A 22,449-nucleotide genomic window follows, 5' to 3' on the forward strand; every position below is an offset into this window, starting at 1 on the left:
AAGCTTGATCGCACCCTGTCATATAGACAACATCTCCAGAACCTTGGGATGAAACTAAAGAGTAGGATCAACTTGATCCAGAAACTCGCCGGATCACATGGGGAGCAGACACTCAAACCCTCCGTACGGCAGCACTCGCCCTGGTGTACTCTACAGCGGAGTACTGCTCTCCGGCATGGCTAGCGAGTCCGCATGTCAAATCTGTTGATGTCCAGCTGAGTTCTACTATGAGAATTATCACCGGTACACTTTTATCGACACCAACACCTTGGCTGCCTGTGCTTGCAAACATCGCACCACCACACCAATGCTGCGAATATGGAGTCTCCAGAGAATACAACCATTACACCAGCAAAGACATGCCGATCCAGGCCAACTTGAACAACCTACCACCAACCCGTCTCAAATCTAGGAGGCCATTTTGGACCGTCGCTGAAGCCCTTCAGCGATCTCCCCTCAGCCTTGATGACTGATGGCAAAATGCTTGGAAGAACTATGACATAGGGAATGGATTCCTTATAGAGGACCCCACAGTACAACTTGAAGGATCAAACCTTCCTCACAAACAGTGGACAACCATCAACTGCCTCAGAACCGGTCATGGTAGATGCTGCCACCATCTCCATTGATGGAAGATTAAAGCATCCCCATCATGCGACTGTGGAGCTCCTAATCAGACCCTGGAGCACATCATTGAGCACTGCCCTCAGAGGAAATTCGCAGGCATAAGAACATAAGAAATAGGAGCAGGAGTAGGCCATTTGCCATTTGCCCACTTGAGCCTGCTCCGCCATTCAATAAGATCATGGCTGATCTTCTACCTCATCTCCACCTTCCCGCACTATCCCCATATCCCTTGATTCCTTTAATATCCAAAAATCTATCGCTCTCTGTCTTGAATATACTCAACGACTGAGCCTCCACAGTCCTCTGGGTGGAGAATTCCAAAGATTCACCACCCTCTGAGTGAAGAAATTTCTCCTCATCTCAGTCCTAAATGGCCGACCCATTATTTTGAGACTGTGACCCCTGGTTCTAGACTCCCCAGCCAGAGGAAATATCCTCCCTGCATCTACCCTGTCAAGCCCTGTAAGAATTTTGTATGTTTCAATGAGATCACCTTTCATTCTTCTAAATTCTAGAGAATATAGGCCTAGTTTACTCAATCTCTCCTCATAGGACAATCCCCCCATCCCAGGAACCAGTCTGGTGAATCTTTGTTGCACTCCCTCTATGGCAAGTATATCCTTCCTTATGTAAGGAGACCAAAACTGTGCACAATACTCCAGGTGTGGTCTTATATAATTGCAGTAAGGTGTCTTTACTCTTATACTCAAATCCATTTGTAATAAAGACAAACATAGCATTTGCTTTCCTAATTACTTGCTGTACCTGCATGTTAACTTTCAGTGATTCGTGTACAAGGACACCCAGGTCCCTCTGATTACCAACATTTCCCAATCTCTCACCATTTAAAAAATATTCTACTTTTCTATTTTTCCTACCAAAGTGGATAACTTCACATTTCTCCACATTATATTTCATTTGCTATATTCTTGCCCACTCACTTAGCTTGTCTATAATCCCCTTGAAGCCTCTTTGCATCCTCCTCACAACTTACATTCCCACCCAGCTTTGTATCATCAGCAAACTTGGATATATTACATTTGGTCCCCTCATCCAAATCTTTGATACAGATTGTGAATAGCTGAGGCCCAAGCACTGATCCTTGCGGTACCCCACTGGTTACAGCCTGCCAACCCGAAAATGACCCGTTTATTCCTACTCTCTGTTTTCTGTCTGTTAACCAATCCTCAATCCATGCTAGTATATTACCCCCAATTCCATGAGCCCTAATTTTGTTTAATAACCTCTTGTGTGGCACCTTATCGAATGCCTTCTCAAAATCAAAATACACCACATCCACTGGTTCCCCCTTATCTATTCTGCTAGTTACAACCTCAAAAAACTCCAACAGATTCTTCAAACACGATTTCCCTTTCAGAAATCCGTGTTGACTCTACCCAATCCTATTATTTTTTTTCTAAGTGCCCTGTTTTCCTACTACTGATGTCAGGCTAACTGGTCTGTAGTTCCCCGTTTTCTCTCTCACTCCTTTCTTAAATAGTGGGGTTACATTTGCTACCTTCCAATCCGCGGGAACCATTCTAGAATCTATGGAATTTTGGAAGATGACAACCAATGCATCCACTATCTCTATAGCCACCTCTTTCAAAACCCTAGGATGTAGGCCATCAGGTCCAGGGGATTTATTGGCTTTCAAACCCATTAATTTTTCCAGTACAATTTTTTTTACCAATACTAATTTCTTTCAGTTCCTCATTCTTGCTAGACCCTTGCTTCTCCACTATTTCCGGGAAGTTTTTTGCATCTTCTTCCATGAAGACAGACACAAAGGGCTGGATTTTCCCAGCCCTGAGGAGACGGGTTTGGAGGCGGGACTGCTGAAAAATGGGAAAAATTGGGAGCGGATCCCAACGTCTCTGAACCATCTTCCCGGGAGCCGGCTCCCCGACTCGCGCAGGGGCCCGTCTCCTAGCGGCGGGAAGGGGATGAGAGCCAATTAACTGCCTGTTAACAGGTAGTTAACAGGCAGTTTAGAGGCATTTCTCCATTTTCAGCCTGCTGATGCGGGCTTCCCGACGGCGGGGAACCCCGCCAGGGTCAGCAAGGCGAGCTGTGGGTCTGCTGCAGCATAAGTGTGCAAATGACAGCTGCAGAAGTAGTGTGATGGGTGCAATGGTACACAGGTGAGAGAATGTAGTGAGAAATATTTTTATTCTGCTCATATGTATCGGCAGGTGACAGGATTTGATGTTTCTGTGAAGCCTCATCTGATCGAGAGAATTGACAGATGGCTTCTGCAATCTCACATGCAGCTGCCTCTGTTTTCTCCTAAGGAGAGAGTCTTTGGTGAGCCTGGGTAAAAGGGCTCACCTTTGGACAGTAATTGTCAGTGTTTGGCAGCACCTCAATGCTGTCAAACACTGACAATTCAACTGTCAAAAAATGATGTGGCCTGTCCCTTTAAGAAAACCGGCAGATGACGCTTCATGCACTGACGTCATCAGACACCACCTTTTCCTTAATTGGCCAGCAAGCTCGCAGGGCGGGCTTAACAAGGCCAATCAGGGCAAAATAGTGTTTGTTTATCCGACGTCGCTGGGGGCGGGACTAGAACCCGGAAGGCAGCAGTCCCGCCCCCAACTCGTCTCGGGCTGGCAAAATCCAGTCCAAAGTATTTGTTTAATTTCTCTGCCATTTCCTTATTCCCCATTATAGTTTCTCCTGTCTCGGCCTGTAAGGGACCCACATTTACTTTTGCTAATCTTTTCCTTTTTACATACCTGGAAGATTAAAGCATCCCCATCATGCGACTGTGGAGCTCCTAATCAGACCCTGGAGCAACCTGCAAGATATCCATGCTGCTACACCGGAAGCTTTGGCCTGGATATCTGACTTAGATATTGACAGTTGATTTGCTTTGCTATTACCATACGAAAGAAGAAGAAGCTAATGTCCAGCTCTCTGCCCGGCATTTCAATTGAACTGCGTGGGAGTTCGGGGATTATTGTGCGTGCGGGAATAATAGTTACCAGCTATCAGATAGAAGAGAGATTCACCTCTGTGCATGGATTGCATTTGACCCAGATCCCAAGACAAAAGGATAGGATAGCACTGTGAACAATGTACTATCCTGGTTGCAAACTAACTGTCCAAATCAACTGTAAATTAGATGTGCCTCGACTACCTTTTGATCTTCCACTTCAGCAAACGACTTCAACAATATTGAGATTCTAATGAATCTATTTTCCAGCTAGGAAAAGAACTTGTGCCAATATTAATCTTCCATTGCTGCCAGTCATATTAAATCTTCAATACTTTGTGCTAGACATGCTGAGACCATACACTTTTAGACCATGTAGCACAGTTATTGATCATAAATAGATTTTGAATTGATCTCTACTTTTCCATTAAAACACTTGATGCCAGTTTCCTGGTGAAACACTCCCTACTCTGAAATGCCCCTCACAACTGCTTCAATTAAATGGAAATAACAGTGGTATTTTTAATCTACCTTTTCATAAGGCCAAAAGTGGGGGTTAAAAAGTCTGCAACAGTTTGGATCGGCAGACAGGTTCTACGCATACATGACAGCTGGCTAGAGTTCCGAAAACTGCCATCTGTACATGTTCGAGTGCATTCAACCCAGGCACATGGAGACAGAATCACCAACTCATGATCTAATTGCAAGAAAGGCCTAGAATTCCACATTCACAGTTCTATATACGTTCACTGACATTCAGCTCTGCAGAGTATTAAAGAAGCTCTTTATCTGGTCTCAATAAACTAGGGACTGATTTCTCTGGCCTTTTTTCACTTTTCCACACCTCTGTGGTGTTTGCTTGCTAATTATCTGTCTATTTAGTGAATTGGCATTGTTACTGAATTGCTGTAACTGAAGTCCTACATGTTTGAAAAATACATTTTGCTATTGCCTTGTTTTTTTAATATTTAAGCCTGTTGTGAGTACATTTACTTATGGATTGATTAACTAATTTAAGTGAGATAATTTTTTTTTAATTGAACTTTCTTTATATAAATAGGGAGAAGTTACAGGGTGGGGCCAAATTTATGTGCTGGTGTCAAATATTATGAGGGTGGGGTCAAAGGCTATGCATGTTCCCCTTTAACCATTGGCCAAAGAGAAGGCTTGCGAATGGTTTACGGCAACATTTCATGCAACAGTTTTTAATAGGAGGCTATGGACTGCAAAGTGCATCAGGTGGGAAACTATCTGTACGGCAGACGGGGTCGGGACATCCTTCCCCTGAAACTGTACCGTGGTAAAAATCATTGCTTAAAATTTCAATCTATTTAAAAACGTCTACAGCAGTAATTCTAACATGTTCAGATGAAGAAGAATATTTTTGACAACAAAATACAAATTCAAATGGAGTAAACCAGTGCCCACTTTAAGGAACCTGAAAACACCAGCAGCCGATAGTTCTGTAAAACATACTTAAAGAAAATAATTGTTAGCCCCTGAAAACTATGAAGGCAAACCCCAACCCCCCCTCGCACCTCCAGGGTACTTAAAAAGCAAACACAGAAAGAAGTGTTTTGTGGATCCATATGTTTCTTTGGCTCTGCTTTACAATGAAAGTCAAAACTATCAATTTGCCAGTACCATAAAGTTCAAGACACAGTTTGGAATTCAAGGATATCTGTCCAAGGGGCACACCAGTGACTGTAGCTAGAAGGTTGTGTTGTACATTGGGCGACATGCCTCATACTACAAGGGAAGATTAGAACTCACTGTTTGTGTGGGTTTACCAGATTAAATGGACCGACTGCAGAAAGCTCTTGCCATAACACTTGTCTGATTGAAAACTACTTAAAAACATGGTGGTGTTAATGAGGTTTAACTGTCGTATTATTGAAACTAATGGCCATGACAATGTGTGACACAATTACAGTCCTATGTGTGACAAAATTAAAGACAGCAAATCTGAAGCAGAGCAACGATTTAACTCCATAAAAATAATATTAATGCCTGAAAACAAATTGCATAAGGTGAATTGAAAGGGTGATTATATGGGAGAGCTCTCCCTAATACTGAGTTGGTAAGTTTATCGCCCAGTGTGAAATTGAGCCGCACAGACCAAGGATTCCTGGGCTGTGGTGATTTATTTTATCTCAACTGAGGCAATGGTTGGTGACCTACAGTTTTTCTCAGCATGTCTAGGCTGGAGGAGGGTGGGAGGGGGGAGAAAGGACATCGGCCCAAGGTTCCTGCTGGGAAGCGCGTGGGTGTGGACATTGGGTGAAGACGGGAATCGAGCTTGGTGGTGATGCCCCTCACAGCTAAATAGCTTGCCAGCACACACCGTCTAGGCTGACACATGAAGAATGACCACCTTGGTGGGGTCCATTGTCCACCTGATGCAGTATTCAGGTGGGCCTGTAAATTGGGCGCGCAGTCCTCCTGCCTAAAACAGGCGTAAGGCTGCTTAAACATGCAAATCAGGGCCTGATGGCAGATGTATGACCCTGATTGCAAAATTCGGGTCCAAATGGGTGGAACGCTCTTCCCACGCGCTCCGCCCAGTTGTACTTGGTGTTGAGCGGCTTAACCAACGGTTCTTAAAGGGGCTACTGGAGGCTGCTCAAGAAATGGCCCGGGGAAATTTTGAGTTCTTATTATTGTGGGCCCAGGAGAAGCAGGAGTGTTCCTCCTGGGCCCACAAAAATAAACTCTAGCTCGGGATCACCATCCCCCCGCCCCTCCCCCGCCAAAGCCTGACTTGCCGGCCGTCTCAGCATGGGAGCCAAACGATTTCCCACCCTCCCACAACCGGTGAGCTGTGGGCGTTGAATGGGCCCCTGCTGCAGCTCACCATGCTGTTCAAGTGCTGACTGTTGGAGAAGCCAATCCCTTCCTCCATTTGGCATTAGGTTGGCGAGCTCACAGAAGTCAAAGGATGGCTGGTGTGGAAAAGGAAAGATGTTGTGTTGCTGCAGTAGGGGGGCGTCCTTCTGAAGTTGAGGCTGAGGCATTTTGCCGGCAGAGGGAACTTCCTTCTGCACCCGACGTGGCCTGGAAGTGCTTGACAATGACATGAGTTGCCATAAATGGGGAGTTATCTATTCAAAGCACAAAGATCCCTCACCTTGAAGCGCAAAAAATTACCAAAAAAAGTTGTAGAATGTATTAATAAATTCCTGTATTTATCGGTACATTTTGGGAATTAATGGACATTCTAAAGCAAAGAGAATTTTTCCACATCAAAATTATATGAGTAAAGTATATTTATCTACCAGCCTGATGGGAATTTTGTGTTTCATACTCCAAGAGTCAAACACTTTTTATTGACTTTGGTAAACAACTCTGCACTGCTGAAACAAGTGTAATGGAACCTAGTAGCAAAGTCTCAGTGAATGCAAATTAGGAACTCTTCTCCAAACAAGATTTAGAAAAGATTATCCTTATTCTATCAGTTTAGAATTGCCCATGTCAAATGAAGCTGATAACCTGCAGAAAAATATTAATGAGAGGATGAAACTAGGTTATTGTGTACCTCTTCAGCCCGTTGGGCCTGGGTGTGATTCTCCAGGAAGCTGCCCTCCAATACTGAGCCCACAATGGTGAGTCCTTTCCCAGCCTTTAGCTGGCAGGTGAAAGTCAGAAGCTGTGGATGTTTGACATTCTGGTCTTGGTCCAACTTTACAAGCACCAGAAGCTGCGGCCTATCAGCAAACCAAATTATTGTGGTCAACTCAACATGTAACAAAAGAACATAAGCTTTCCAAACAAGATGATTATACATTTAAACATATTTATTTATTATAATTGGAACCAATTCTTCAGTATAATCCATTCTGTAAAGCTTTGTTGGGAGAATAAGAGAAAGGTTAATGCAGTCGGAGCCTATTATGTGTACACCCCTGAGATAAGCAAAGCATTGCCTTTATCTAATCACTCCAATTAAGCAAACACAAGAGTGTATGGCGAACAGATGTTTGTACAACAGGCTGTGCTATCCAGCCCAACACATCACTCAAGATGACTTAATCATTGCCAAGTGTGTGGAACTCTGGCCTTCAATCGTTGACAGCTACGAACTGCTGGCAGACTTGCAGATGTTAACCCAATACAGTTTTGCTAGACAAGGTTATTGAAAGTTGAAAGTTTAAGTTGGCCACTCACCTCCAGTTCTTAGTGTGAGGAGGACCTTCTTCAATCCTGAGCAGAGCATAACGGGCTGCACTGAGGGATAGACCACGGATTCCGTCTCCCCATTCTTTTTCAGCTCTACAGGAGAGGAAGGAAATAAGGATCAGCTAAACATTCTGCCATTCAATGACATATGAGTGCATCATATACACCTTTGCATAATCGATCAGCAATGCATTACTATTTGATTGGATAGCAGCAATATTGCAATAGTATTTTCCACAAAATGTACATTGCTTGGACTGCAAACTTGTCAAGGAAAACAGAACTATATTGCAGGACCTGCAATGTGTTCGCAATTCTCCTCTAGATTAAATATCATGAGAATTGATTTCATTGTTTTAATGTTGTTAATCTTTCTGATGCTGCCAATCAAACAGGTAATGTTATTCTATTTTGGTGCTCTTGTCAGTCTGTTCAGTCTATTTTATTGAATTACTGAAGCAGTTGTTTTCAACTCCTTCAGGTCAATTTTTTATTATTTAAAAATGTATTATTTTTACAACGTCCTTCAAACTCTCTAGGGTTTTCTTTGCGAACATTTTCAGTCCTATGAAGCTCTTCTAAGTCATTGTTATCAAACAGTACCAGCTTCATGGTCATTTAGCCTTTCATTTTTCTCAAAGGACCTTCAAGGACCTATTCCTGCCATCTTTGCTCAGTTCAAGGACGCATGTCCTTGTGCATTGCCAGCTGTAGAAATAAAATGTCATATCTACAGAGTAAAAGCCTGTAACCCAGTCTCAAGGATTCCAATGACTGAATAAGACCATCTGAGCTTGTCTCATGGTCAACAGAATCATTAGTAATTTAATTACAGTACCATGATCCCCCCATTTAGAAATCTAGGGGCAGGTTTACTGTGTCGCTATTACCCAATTTCAGGCAGTAGCAGAGCGGCCAGTGTCTGCCACCATTTCTAGGGCATCCTGCTGGAAACTGAATGCATCCACCCAATTATAGGCGGGCACATTGAAATCATACGTTATTGATGGGATGTATTTCCTGTCAGTAATGTAGCAATGTGTCCCTAGTCTTCAGCATTGGTACAGCAACAGAGGGGAAGATTGAAACTATGCCAAATGGAATCAATTTCAGGGAGATCTACTGCATTGGGATGGTGGACGATTTAAAGAAAAAATTTCAACCCCTGCACGCATCACAGCCATTTCCCACCCCCCCCATCTGAGGTGAGTGACCTGGTAGTGGTGGAAATAGCACCAGGAGTCTGTCAGCCTGACCCAGGAAGATCTGCTGGGGTTAGCCTTCACAAAGATGGCGGGGTCGGGGGGGGGGGGGTGCAGGGAGAGGGAGGTGTAAAGCCCACTGGCCACTGATTCAGCGAATTCCTGCCAGATTGAAAAATCTACAAATAATTCAGGCACGAGCTGGTTTTGAATATATATGCACCAGCAACATGTCTAACTACATGCATTTTGTCTCATCAGAGATATGTCAGAATGGCCGTGCAACAAACTGGTTCCTGGATCTTTGCCTGCCCCCCTCACCGCTCCCTTTCCTTGGCTCTGTACTTGCTTAAAAGCTGTTTATCTCCAACATCTTCCAGTTCTTATGAAAGGTCATCGACCTGAAACGTTAACTCTGTTTCTCTCTCCGCATATGCATTTTCAGTTTTTTGTCAGATTTCCAGCATCCGCAGTAATTTGCTTTTTGCACTATAGGTCGTGTTGTCGACTGGCTCTTTTCCACCAATCATGGATTAAAACCAAAGTCAATGTATCTCACTAGATCAGAGCGAGAGACCAACCTGTATCTGAGCTACAAAGCCAATACTGTTTAGTTTAGTAATAATATCAGTAAAAAGCAAGTTTCAACATTGGCAGGGCACGGGCAGGTGGGCTGTGATGTCCGGGGGTGCAAGGAAATTATTTTTATACACTACGGCACCACAGTCTCACTCTGCAAAGACTTGTACAAAATAAGCACAGACACTTACCCATTGAACTCAATGTATTTGTAGATAAGTCCAGCGATTACCATGGCCACTATTGCATAGTACCAGGAGCAAATGAACATCAGGGCCAGGCACAGGCTCATTCCCAGGAATGACATAGCCCTGTAAAAAAGTGAAAGCTAGTGATAAATGCAGAAATGTAATGTCATAGGTACTAATATACATCATTCATTGAAACATCTGTTATTAGGAATAATTCATCAGCCATTTATTTTGTATTATATATTACAGAATTTCCATAATTGTGCCAGTTGCAAAATTTCCTACAGTGCAACAGTGACTACACTTCAAAAGGTACTTCATTGGCTATAATGTTCTTTGGGATGTCCTGAGGTCATGAAAGGTGCTGCAGAAATGCAAGTTCTTTCTTTCCTTGTTTGTACTGCAGGGCGTATTCTGCAAAAATAGAACAACTGTGGATGCGCTGTGAACATATATTTGAGACCTTATCCTTCTGGCCAGCACCTTACCCACTGTTGGGGGGGGGGGGCGGGTTGCCTGTACAGGACATCAATGGCAAAAGTGTGCTGCTATCCTGTACGGGGGGGAGCGGAGAGCTTGTTTTATTTTGCACTGTGAAAATAGCGGATCTAATGATAGTGCCGCTGGAGCAGTCATTTCACTTTTCTGTCATTGACACTTTGTTGTCCGAGTTACCCAGGAAACTAACTCCTGAGAAGGGTTTTGGTGCCTGCAGTAAAACTGGTGCTGGGTCATTTACACTACAGGGTTGCCTCTGATGATAATCTGGGGACATTAATGTCAGGCTGTTGTTCAAAACCCATCAAACATCAACTCTGTGGTTCTCTTAGTACCTATTGTTATCTTTTGAATAGATTTTACATTTTTAATTAAAAATCTATTTAAATATTTTAAAGGTCTACTTGAAAGATGAAGGGCTACTTGGGACACCACAACATCATCCTTACTAGAATTGACTTTATGTGCTGTGGTTGTTGGAGAGAGTTCAGAATACGTGAGAGGATGAGTCATAAAGGCTGGATCATAAATGCCGGAGCTCCATCAGTTACTTTCCTTTGCCTTCACCCAGCTGTTCATCCAGAAGAAAAATCTTAAAATGGCTTGGTGGAGATGGCCATTAACAATCTGAATGAACTTCATGCATCAGCAGCATTGCTCATCTGAACAGATAACAGGATTGTCTCTAATAGGAAGTGACAGCCCAGTTGAGGTCTCATTGCTCTTTAAGGTTGAGCACACCTCATTTGCAAGTTTTGCCTGTTCTTCAAATTCATTTCTTTGCAGCATAAATCTATGCCAATAGTTGCACTTTGGATGAATGCATATTAATATGTATATTTTTTTGTTTTTAACTCTCCTTTCATGCAAGAGGATGGTTTGACTGGCACTGGTACCTCTCCCAGATGCCCAGTCTTTATTTATAAATTTAGACAGTGCACAATAATAGGCTATCTACAGTGAGACCCGAGCCTGTCCGAACTCTACGTCCACACACAAGACATTTTCCAGAACGGGTCACTGGCTAACAATAGAAAGAAAGACTTGCATTTATATAGTGCCTTTCACAACCAAAGTGTTTTACAGCCAATTAAGTACTTCTTGAAGTGTAGTCACTGTTGTAATGTAGGAAACGCGGCAGCCAATCTGCGCACAGCAAGCTCCCACAAGCAGCAATGTGATAATGACCGGGTAATTTGTTTTTTTGTGATGTTTGTTGAGGGATAAATATTGGCCAGGACACTGGGGAGAACTTCCTGCTCTTCTTCAAAATAGTGCCGTGGGATCTTTTATGTCCACCTGAGAGGGCAGATAGGGCCTCGGGTTAACGTCTCATCTGAAAGACGGCACCTCTGAAGTGCAACACTCCCTCAGCACTGCACTGGAGTGTCAGCCTATTGATTCAGCCTTCTGACTCAGAAGCGAGAGTGCTATCACTGATCCACGGTTAACACTGTAATAAGGAGCAAATTTCTCCCCTCCTGAGCCCAGAGATGCTGAAGCGAATTGTAGTGCCTGCACTGCCATTTTAGCTAAGTCAAACATGTGGCCACATGGTCAATGTGTCTCAGTGCCACATCACACCATGCAATCACCCACTGAGACACAGCAGGACACTCGGTGGAATGTATTGAATTGACTATCCTCTCACCGAACAGACACATTTAAAGTAAGATAGCAAAAGTGTGCTAAACTTGTTAGTCCAGTTTATTAACGCTTAAGCCAATAATGAGTATTTGACATTTTTGTAACTAATATATGTGTAGGGTACTGATGTGTGATGTTAAACTTATCACTTCACTTTACACCACCTGTTCTATACACAGGTGAATTCCATGGATAAGTAAAAAGTATTTGGCTCGTATTTTCCGACCCCCACGGGTGTGTACGAGCTGTGTACACACCCGTAGGAGCCTCGCAAGTGCTGGTTTCAGGCAGGCAAAGCGCATGCGCTGAAAACCGGCAGTTCCGATCTGTCAAGAATCCTCTTGACAGATCGCACGCCTGCCCTGGAGAAGGGCCTCTGCAGGCGGATAGTTCCGCTTTCTGCAGAACCTTCGCCCGCTGAAAACCTTTAAAAATCTTACGCCTGCTAAAAGCATGCGTAAAGCCTGCTTTTACCAGCATAAGAGTTTTAAAAAAGTCACTCATTTATAATTTAAAAATACTTTTAAAAAGGTAACTTTATTTTTAGCCCTGTAAAATCCATTAATTGTTTTTTCAAAAAAGTTAATTTCTATGTAAAATATTAAATTTAATGTAATTTTAACTAATTTTAAATACGTGATTTAAAAAAAATTATTTAATGTTTTAGTGTGTTTTTTGAGTGATCCCCATTCATACTTTTAACAGGGCTATGCGGAGAGATCTGTCAAAAGTATGAATGGGGATTCCCTTCTTACATTGGTTCTCCATGGCCCACGTGATCCCAGGGACGCTTGCGAACCGCCTGCGCCCCTGGGATACCTGGGCCTCTGCACGCGCGCACCAGGAGAGGCCCAGGAGCAGAAGTGTCGGGACCTGCGGAGCCAGCAGGTAAGTTCGTAGATTTTTTCCAGATCGGAAGCATCCGCATGCAGGAAGCCTCCGATCGGAAAATCCGAGCCATTTATCTCCTGCACATTTAAATTTTATCAGTTGATTAAAAACCTGTGAAGTCTTTGAAATTTTGTGTGTGTGTCTTAAGGAGCGACAAATGTTCTTGGGGAAAGGGGAGGGGGTTAGATGATATCTGTATATTGCTTTGAATTCATTCTCATAGTTCATGATAACATTATCAGAACCTCTTGTTGATTTACTGCCTTATAAGTGTCAGATATCTGCCATCCTCAATGTAACACATTCCAAGGTACCTGCTATCTTCTGTACAACATATCTGTAACACATTCTGAAGTGCTTGTTATCTGTACAACACACACCAAGCAATTAGTTATTCTCTACGTAACATACTCTGACATATCTGTAATCTTTTATGTAACACACTACTTTATTCAAGTATGCTTTTTAAAATGCTTTTGACAGGATGAGGCAAAAATGACAACGGCAAAAAATATGGTAGCTTAGAGACCATTTCAGGAAAGTACGTCATACCAGTGGTAATATTTGAATCTGGGTCTCCAGTTGGGGGTTCGGAGTAGGGTCTGTAGAGCACAGGCCAGATTCACAAACATGTAGCACATCAAGAAAAACCTGAGGACAAACAAATAATATTAAGTCTCTTCCTTCATTATGCAAAGGAAATTGGACCAATTTTCTTTTGTTGACCCATCAATGTTAAAGAACACACAAAAAGTTTGATGATAGTAAAAGCCAAATTCTAACACAGGTCACAATATATTTTTCCATTGTAAACTTAGTCTTCCAGAGCCACTAACATTTAAAATCTGGGCTTTACAGGTTAGTTCTAACCAATATTCCACCTGAAATATTAACCTATCTTTTCTCTTTCAGATGTTCATCGAGTCATTCTACATTTCCAGCATTTTCTATTATTTATTTCAGATTTATGGCATTCACAGGTCATCTTTCCATCTCCACATAGAGTGCCAGTTTGATTAATGCTTTATGTCCTTCATATGGATAAATGCAATTGGGGCTGGGTAATTCCAGGCCTGTGAATACAGTGCAGGGATAGCTGCTAAAGGTTACTTTATAGAGCAAGAGCAGGACCTGGGGATAGTAGTGAATAAAACACTGAAGGTCCACAAGCAGTGTGATGATGTCTTTGGGAAAGCAAATTGGGTTTTAGAGTGTATTGCTATGACAGTACAATATAAAACCAGGAATACTATATTTGGGTTATACAAGGCATTGATACAGCCACATTTAGAGTGCTGTAGCCCCTTACGGTCCATATACACGGTGGGGGAGAATGTCCAGAGGAGGGTGACCTAAATGATGCTCTGAGGGTTTTCAGGATAGACTCAAGAATTGCACTTCTTTCATTGGCTTAGAAGAGATCTGATTGAAGTGTTGAAACTCACAAAGGGAATAGATTCTGTCCAATGGACAGGTTATTTGATCCAGGTAGGGATGCAAGAATTATGAGTGTGTAAAGTAAGTGAGAAAAGAGCTGGGTTAGATGCTGGAAACTTTTTATTTTCACAGAGCATAGTTGACATCTGGAACTAACAAACGGTGCAGTGAATATGGATTCCCTGCAGACTACCAAAGGGAGCATGTGCAGTTTCTGAGAGAGGAGGACATTTCAAGTTATAAAAGACATGTTGCTGGGTAGCTAGGATGACTGTCTTCTGGTATTAATTCTTTTTGGGAGAGGAATTTACCGGAGCTTTTGCAAACCTGACCTCGGGTTTCTTTATTCTTGTATTTTTTTTTGCCTCTCCAGGGCGATCTCATGACTGGGCAGTGGGTGTACAAGGCTGCACCTGCTCTGGATAGGGCAGGCTTGATGGACCAGATAGTCTTTTCTCATCCTTACATTCTGTATACTTGTCTCCAAAGTTTGATGGAGAAATATACAGTTTTTGGTCAGATGATGCAGTGCATTGATGTACCAATACACCATGCCACCTAGTGCTGGGACATAAGCTCGTATTCACAGTTCCTCATCCTGTAAATTGCCAATGGAAAGCACGGAAATGGGCAAGGTGCTTCCCCACAGTAGAGAAAGTTCCAGAGGGTGTGCCATCGACTCACTTTGAAACATCCTAAGTGAGCATTTCCAGGTCAACACAGCAAGGTTCAAGGTGCAAATTAACAGAACTTCCTGTTTGCCACAGGAATTGATGCATTGATACTTTCTGGGACGCATCTGTGTTAACTGCCAGTGAAATACATACGAGTAGGTTTTACAAATTTATCCTTTCAGCATGGAACATAATCGGAATTATTATTAGAATTGTGGATAAAAAATCCTGTGGGGCCTGCTAACCAACCCACCTAGATTTCCAGTTTGTGTGGAGCTCTGTGCTGACAACGCAGGTTGATAAAATCTACCCTTCATTTGAAGGTCAGTAATATTCCAAAAAGTGTACCTACATAGAGAGGATGGGGGCCACGTCATCCAGTGAGGCAATGAGGATCCCGGTTTCACAGATACATGCTGTCAGTAACAGGGCCCAGGTAGGTTCACCATTTGCTTTTCCATGGCCGAACACCTGAGAAATACGGAACAGTAAGACAACCGCAGCAACAGAAAGAAAAATGATGCACACTCAGAACTGAAGACTACTTTAAAAATAGCACAACGTTCAAATGCAGATAACTTTAGTAAGAGAAGATTCCTTTTAGGGGAATGGAAACTGGACAACTATCTGCTCCTATTCACTACATTTCTGTCCTGGGACTGTCAATTTGTAAATCCCTGTTAAAAGTACATTTGTATTAGATGCATGATTTAGATTAGGACATTCTGTGAGGGGAAGTGGAACAGTCAGAAGTTCTGGTCCACGTTGGAACTAATGACATAGGTAGAAAAAGTGTTGAGGTCCTTCAGGCAGAGTTTCAGGAGCTAAGAAAAAGATTAAAAAACAGGACCTCAAAGTTAGTAAACTCAGGATTATTCCCAGTGCGATGTGCTGGTGAGTATAGAAACAGGAAGATAGTGCAATTATAATTGCGTGACTGGAGAAGTGGTGCAGGAGGGAAGGTTTCAGATTCTTGGGGCACTGGGACCGATTCGGGGGAAAGCGGTACCTGTACAAGAAGGACGGGTTGCATATGAGCAGAGCCGGGACCAATGTTCTTGCTGAGAGGTTAACTAGTACTGTTGGAGAGGGTTTAAGCTAATTGGCAGGGGGAGGGGAACCAGAAAATAGCAGAAAGGAACAGAATGAGATCAGAGGACAAAGAAATATAAACAGCAGTAAAATTAGAAATAGCCCAAAGATTACAGGGACCCGATTGAGGAAAATAGCAAGAGTGACGAAGGAGGTATTAAATTGTATATACGTCAATGTCCATAGTGTAACTAATAAGGTTGGTGAGCTGCAGGCACAAATTGCTACATGGGATTACGACGTGGTTGCATTGACAGAGACAAGGCTCAAACAAGGCCAGGAATGGGTTCTTAATATTCCTGATTACCAAGTATTCAGGCATGATAGAGCTGGAAAAAGAGATGGGGAAATGACAGTATTGATTAAGGATGAGATGTTGAGGGAGATGGCTTATCGGGGGAAGGCAGCAGCAGCCAACATCCTGGCATCATGGGTGTTCCTGCTGCACAGGACGGGAGGAAAAAGAGCAGGAGAGCTATAGTGATAGGGGATTCTATTGTAAGGGGAACAGATAGGCGTTTCTGTGGCCACAAACGAGACTCCAGGATGGTATGTTGCCTCCCTGGTGCAAGGGTCAAACATAGAAACATAGAAGATAGGAGCAGGAGTAGGCCATTCGGCCCCTCGAGCCTGCTCTGCCATTCAATGAGATCATAGCTGATCATCCAAATTCAGTACCCTGTCCCTGCCTTCTCCCCATATCCCTTGATCCCTTTAGCCTTAAGAAATAATATCCAACTCCTTCTTGAATATATTTAATGAATTGGCCTCCACTGCCTTCTTTGGCAGAGAATTCCACAGGTTCACCACTCTCTGGGTAAAGAAATTCCTCCTCATCTCTGTCCTAAATGGCTTACCCCTTATCCTTAGACCCTGACCCCTTGTTCTGGACTCCCCGACCATCGGGAACATCCTTCCAGCATCTAGTCTATCTAGTCCTGTTAGAATTTTATAAGTTTCGATGAGATCCCCTCTCATTCTTCTAAACTCCAGCGAGTACAAGCCCAATCGACCCAATCTCTCCTCATACGTCATTCCTGCCATCCCAGGTATCAGCCTGGTGAATCTTCGCTGCACTCCTTCCATGGCAAGTACATCCTTCCTCAGATAAGGCGACCAAAACTGCACACAATACTCAAGATGTGGCCTCACCAAGGCCCTGTACAACTCCAGCAAGACATCCTTGTTCCTGTACTCAAACCCTCTTGCTACGAAGGCCAACATACCATTTGCCTTCTTAACCGCCTGCTGCACCTGCATGCTTACTTTCAGTGACTGGTGCACAAGGACGCCCAGGTCTCGTTGCACTTCCCCTTCTCCCAATCTATTGCCATTTAGATAATAATCTGCCTTCCTGTTTTTGACACCAAAGTGGATAACCTTGCATTTATCCACGTTATATTGCATCTGCCATGCTTCTGCCCAATCACCCAACCTGTCCAAATCATACTGGAGTTTCTCGGCATCCTCCTCACAGCACACATGCCCACCCAGCTTTGTGTCGTCTGCAAACTTGGAGATATTACATCTAGTTCCCTCGTCCAGATCATTAATATATATTGTGAATAGCTGGGGTCCAAGGACCGATCCCTGTGGTACCCCACTAGTCACTGCCTGCCACGCTGAAAAAGAGCCGTTTATTCCAACTCTTTGCTTTCTGTCTGCCAACCAGTTCTCTATCCAAATCAATACCTTGCCCCCAATCCCATGTGCCTTAATTTTACACGCTAATCTCTTATGCGGGACCTTATCGAAAGCCTTTTCAAAATCCAAATACACCACATCCACTGGTTCTCCCTTATCTATTTTACCAGTTACATCCTGAAAAAATTCCAGTAGATTGGTCAAGCACGATTGACCTTTTGTAAAGCCATGTTGACTTTGTCCGATCCGGTCACTTTTTTCCAAGTGCTCTGCTATTACATCTTTTATAATGGACTCTAGCATTTTCCCCACTACCGATGTCAGGCGTACCGGTCTGTAATTCCCCGTTTTCTCTCTACCACCCTTTTTGAACAGTGGGGTAACATTAGCTACCCGCCAATCCATGGGTACTGTTCCAGAGTCTATCGAATTTTGGAAGGTGACCAGCAATGCATCTACTATTTCTAGGGCCACTTCCTTAAGTACCCTAGGATGTAGATTATCATGCCCTGAGGATTTATCGGCCCTCAATCCCATCAATTTCCCTAACACCATTTCCCTACAAATACTTATTTCTATCAGTTCCTCCCTTTCATTAGACCATGTTCCCCGACATCTTTGGGAGGTTATTTGTGTCCTCCTTTGTGAAGACAGAACCAAAGTATGTATTTAATTGGACTGCCATTTCTTTGTTCCCCATTATAAATTCCCCTGATTCTGACTGCAAGGGACCTACGTTTGACTTCACCAATCTTTTTCTCTTCACATATCTATAAAAGCTTTTACAGTCAGTTTTTATGTTCCCTGCAAGCTTACTCTCATATTCTTATTTTCCCCCTCTTAATTAATCCCTTTGTCCTCCTTTGTTGGATCCTAAACTGCTCCCAATCCTCAGGTTTACTGCTTTTTCTGGCCAATTTATATGTCCTCTCCTTGGATCTTATGCTATCCCTAATTTCCCTCGTTAGCCACGGTTGCGTCACCTTTTTTGTTTTATTTTTATGCCAAACTGGGATGAACAAATTCTGTAGTTCATCCATGCGATCTTTGAATGTTTGCCATTGCCCATCCACCGTCAACCCTCTGAGTGACATTCCCCAATCAATCCTACCCAACTCGCACCTCATACCATCGTAGTCTTCTTTATTTAAATTCAGGACCCTAGTCGCTGAGTCAACCATTTCACTCTCCATCTTAATGAAGAATTCTATCATATTATGATCGCTCTGACCCAAGGGGCCTCGCACAACAAGATTGCTAATTAATCCTTTCTCATTACATAATACCCAGTCTAAGATGGCCTGATCTCTAGTTGGTGCTCGACATATTGGTCCAGGAAACCATCCCGTATTCACTCCAGGAATTCCTCCTCCACAGTATTGTTACTAATTTGGATAGCCCAATCTATATGTAGATTAAAGTCACCCATGATAACTGCTGTGCCCTTATTGCACACGTCTCTAATTTCCCGTTTAATGCCATCCCCGACCTCCGCATTACTGTTTGGAGGTCTATATACCACTCCCACTAACGTTTTCTGCCCCTTGGTATTTCTCAGTTCTACCCATACAGATTCCACATCATCAGAACTAATATCCTTCCTTTCAATTGTGTTAATCCCCTCTTTAACCAGCAATGCTACCCCACCTCATTTTCCTTTCTGCCTATCTTTCCTGAATATTGAATACCCCTGGATGTTGAGTTCCCAGCCTTGGCCACCCTGGAGCCATGTTTCCGTAATCCCAATCATATCATATTCGTTTACATCTATTTGCGCAGCTAATTCATCCACCTTATTATGAATGCTCATCGCATTAAGACACAAAGCCTTCAGGCTTGTTTTTTTAACGCTCTTAGATCTTTTAGAATTATTATTTACTGTGGCCATGTTTGATTTAAACCCTTGATTTCTCTGCCTGTCACTTTTGTTTTTCTCCTTCCTGTCTTTTGCTTTTACCCTTGTTTCCCTTTCCTCTGTTCCCCGCTCAGGTTCCCAACCCCCTGCCATTTTAGTTTAAACCCTCCCCCAGAGCACTAGCAAACACTCCCCCTAAGACATCGGTCCCGGCCCTGCCCAGGTGCAAACCATCCGGTTTGAACTGGTCCCACCTCCCCCAGAACCGGTTCCAATGTCCCAGGAGTTTGAATCCCTCCCCCTGGCACCATTCCTCTAGTCACGTATTCATCTGAAATATCTTTCTATTTCTACTCTGACTAGCATGTGGCACTGGTAGCAATCCTGAGATTACTACCTTTGAGGTCCTGTTTTTTAATTTGCCTCCCAACTCCCTATATTCAGCTTTTAGGACCTCATCCTGATTTTTACCTATATCGTTGGTACCTATATTCACCATGACAACTGGCTGTTCACCCTCCCCCTCCAGAATGCCCTGCAGCCGCTCCGAGACATCCTTGACCCTTGCACCAGGGAGGCAACACACCATCCTGGAGTCTCGCTTGTGGCCGCAGAAACGCCTATCTATTCCCCTTACAATAGAATCCCCTATTACTATAGCTCTCCCCCTCTTTTTCCTCCCATCCTGTGCAGCAGAGCCACCCCTGGTGCCAGGAAGTTGGCTGCTGCTGCCTTCCTCTGATAAGCCATCCCCCCATCAGTATCCAAAGCGGTATATCTGTTTGAGAGGGGGATGGCCACAGGGAACCCCTGCACTACCTCTGGATGTTGAATTCCCAAGTCAAGTGTGTCTTGGGGCGGCTGCAGGGCATTCTGGAGGGGGAGGGTGAACAGCCAGTTGTCGTACTGCATATAGGTAAAAAACGGGATGAGGTCCTAAAAACTGAATATAGGGAGTTAGGAGGTAAATTAAAAAATAGGACCTCAAAAGGAAGTAATCTCAGGATTGCTACCAGTGCCACACGCTAGTCAGAGTAGAAATAGAACGATATTTCAGATGAATACGTGGCTAGAGGAATGGTGCAAGGAGGAAGGATTCAAATTCCTGGGGCATTGGAACCGGTTCTGGGGGAGGTGGGACCAGTACAAACTGGACGGTTTGCACCTGGGTGGGACCGGAACCGATGTCCTAGGGGGAGTGTTTGCTAGTGCTGTTGGGGAGGGTTTAAACTAAAATGGCAGGGGTTGGGAACCTGTGCAGGGAGACAGAGGAAAGGGAAGCAAGGATAGAAACGAAAGACAGGAAGGAGAAAAGCAAAAGTGCAAGGCAGAGAAATCAAGGGTGTAAATCAAACATGGCCACAGTAAATAATAGTTCTAAAAGGACTAAGAGTGTTAAAAAATCAAGCCTGAAGGCTTTGTATCTTAATGCGAGGAGCATTCGTAATAAGGTGGATGAATTAGCTGCGCAAATAGATATAAACGGATATGATATAATTGGGATTACGGAGACATGGCTCCAGGGTGACCAAGATTGGGAATTCAACATCCAGGGGTATTCAATATTCAGGAAGGACAGGAAAAAAGGAAAAGGAGGTGGGGTAGCATTGCTGGTTAAAGAGGAGATTAACACAATAGTAAGGAAGGATATTAGCTCTGATGATGTGGAATCTGTATGGGCAGAGCTGAGAAATACCAAGGGGCAGAAAACATTAGTGGGCATTGTATACAGACCCCCAAACAGTAATGCTGAGGTTGGGGATGGCATTAAATGGGAAATTAGAGACGTGTGCAATAAGGGCACAGCAGTTATCATGGGTGACTTTAATCTACATATAGATTGGGCAAACCAAATTAGTAACAATACTGTGGAGGAGGAATTCCTAGAGTGTATATGGGATGGTTTCCTGGACCAATATGTCAAAGAACCAACTAGGGATCAGGCCATCTTAGACTGGGTATTATGTAATGAGAAAGGATTCATCAGCAATGTTGTTATGTGAGGCCCCTTGGGTCAGAGCGATCATAATATGATAGAATTCTTCATTAAAATGGAGAGTGAAGTACAGGAAACTTTGTGATATCCGGCACCGACGGGACCGAGCTGTTGCCGTCCCATCAAAACTGCCGGACAAACCACCGCTAATGTTAAAACATACAGAAGCTTTTGAGCTCCGTATCTAGCAACAAACCCTGTTACAGCTTCTAAACAGTCGGCCGTAGCTTGCAAGCATCTCTGTAGCTAAGCAACAGCTTTAGCTAGATCTTGCAGAGCCTGACTGGTGAAAAAAAGCAACGAAAAGAAAAAAAACTTACTGAACTGACTCCTGAATTTTGCTGGTGGCTCAAGCATTCCGGACAGTTAACGTCCGGATAAACCAAAGTTTCCCGTAGTTGACTCAGAGACTAGGGTCCTGAGTTTAAATAAAGGAAACTACAATGGTATGAGGCACGAGTTGGCTAGGATGGATTGGGGAACGTTACTTAAAGTGTTGATGGTGGATAGGCAATGGCAAACATTTAAAGATCGCATGGATGAACTACAGAATTTGTTCATCCCTGTTCGGCATAAAAATAAAACAAAAAAGGTGACTCAACCGTGGCTAACAAGGGAAATTAGGGATAGCATAAGATCCAAGGAGAGGATATATAAATTGGCCAGAAAAAGCAGCAAACCTGAGGATTGGGAGCAGTTTAGGATTCAGCAAAGGAAGACAAAGGAATTAATTAAGAGGGGGACAATAGATTATGAGAGTAAGCTTGCAGGGAACATAGAAACTGACTGTAAAAGCTTCTATAGATATGTGAAGAGAAAAAGATTGGTGAAGTCAAGCGTAGGTCCCTTGCAGTCAGAATCAAGGGAATTTATAATGGGGAACAAAGAAATGGCAGACCAATTAAATACATACTTTGGTTCTGCCTTCACAAAGGAGTACACAAATAACCTCCCAGAGATGTCGTGGAACATAAGGGCCTAGAAATTCAGTTGCGTTTG

The 22,449-nt window shown here is 43.3% G+C and overlaps 1 protein-coding gene across 2 annotated transcripts in view; it reads right to left on the reverse strand.

Annotated features, from left to right (window-relative positions):
• Positions 1–22,449, reverse strand: part of LOC147108572 (solute carrier family 12 member 5-like) — a 1,151,655-nt gene that overhangs the window by 48,868 nt on the left and 1,080,338 nt on the right. For both annotated transcript variants that reach the window (XM_086005249.1, XM_086005250.1), the window contains exons 13-17: positions 15,216–15,334; positions 13,305–13,403; positions 9,717–9,836; positions 7,733–7,837; positions 7,104–7,272 (exon numbers count right to left, since the gene is read on the reverse strand). In XM_086005249.1, the coding sequence (XP_085861375.1) occupies positions 7,104–7,272; positions 7,733–7,837; positions 9,717–9,836; positions 13,305–13,403; positions 15,216–15,334 (612 nt within the window). The remainder of the gene's footprint in view (positions 1–7,103; positions 7,273–7,732; positions 7,838–9,716; positions 9,837–13,304; positions 13,404–15,215; positions 15,335–22,449) is intronic.

The sequence above is a fragment of the Somniosus microcephalus genome, chromosome 13 (assembly GCF_052327205.1).
Source record: "Somniosus microcephalus isolate GS21.2 chromosome 13, FLI_Smic_1.0, whole genome shotgun sequence".
Classification (NCBI taxonomy): domain Eukaryota; kingdom Metazoa; phylum Chordata; class Chondrichthyes; order Squaliformes; family Somniosidae; genus Somniosus; species Somniosus microcephalus.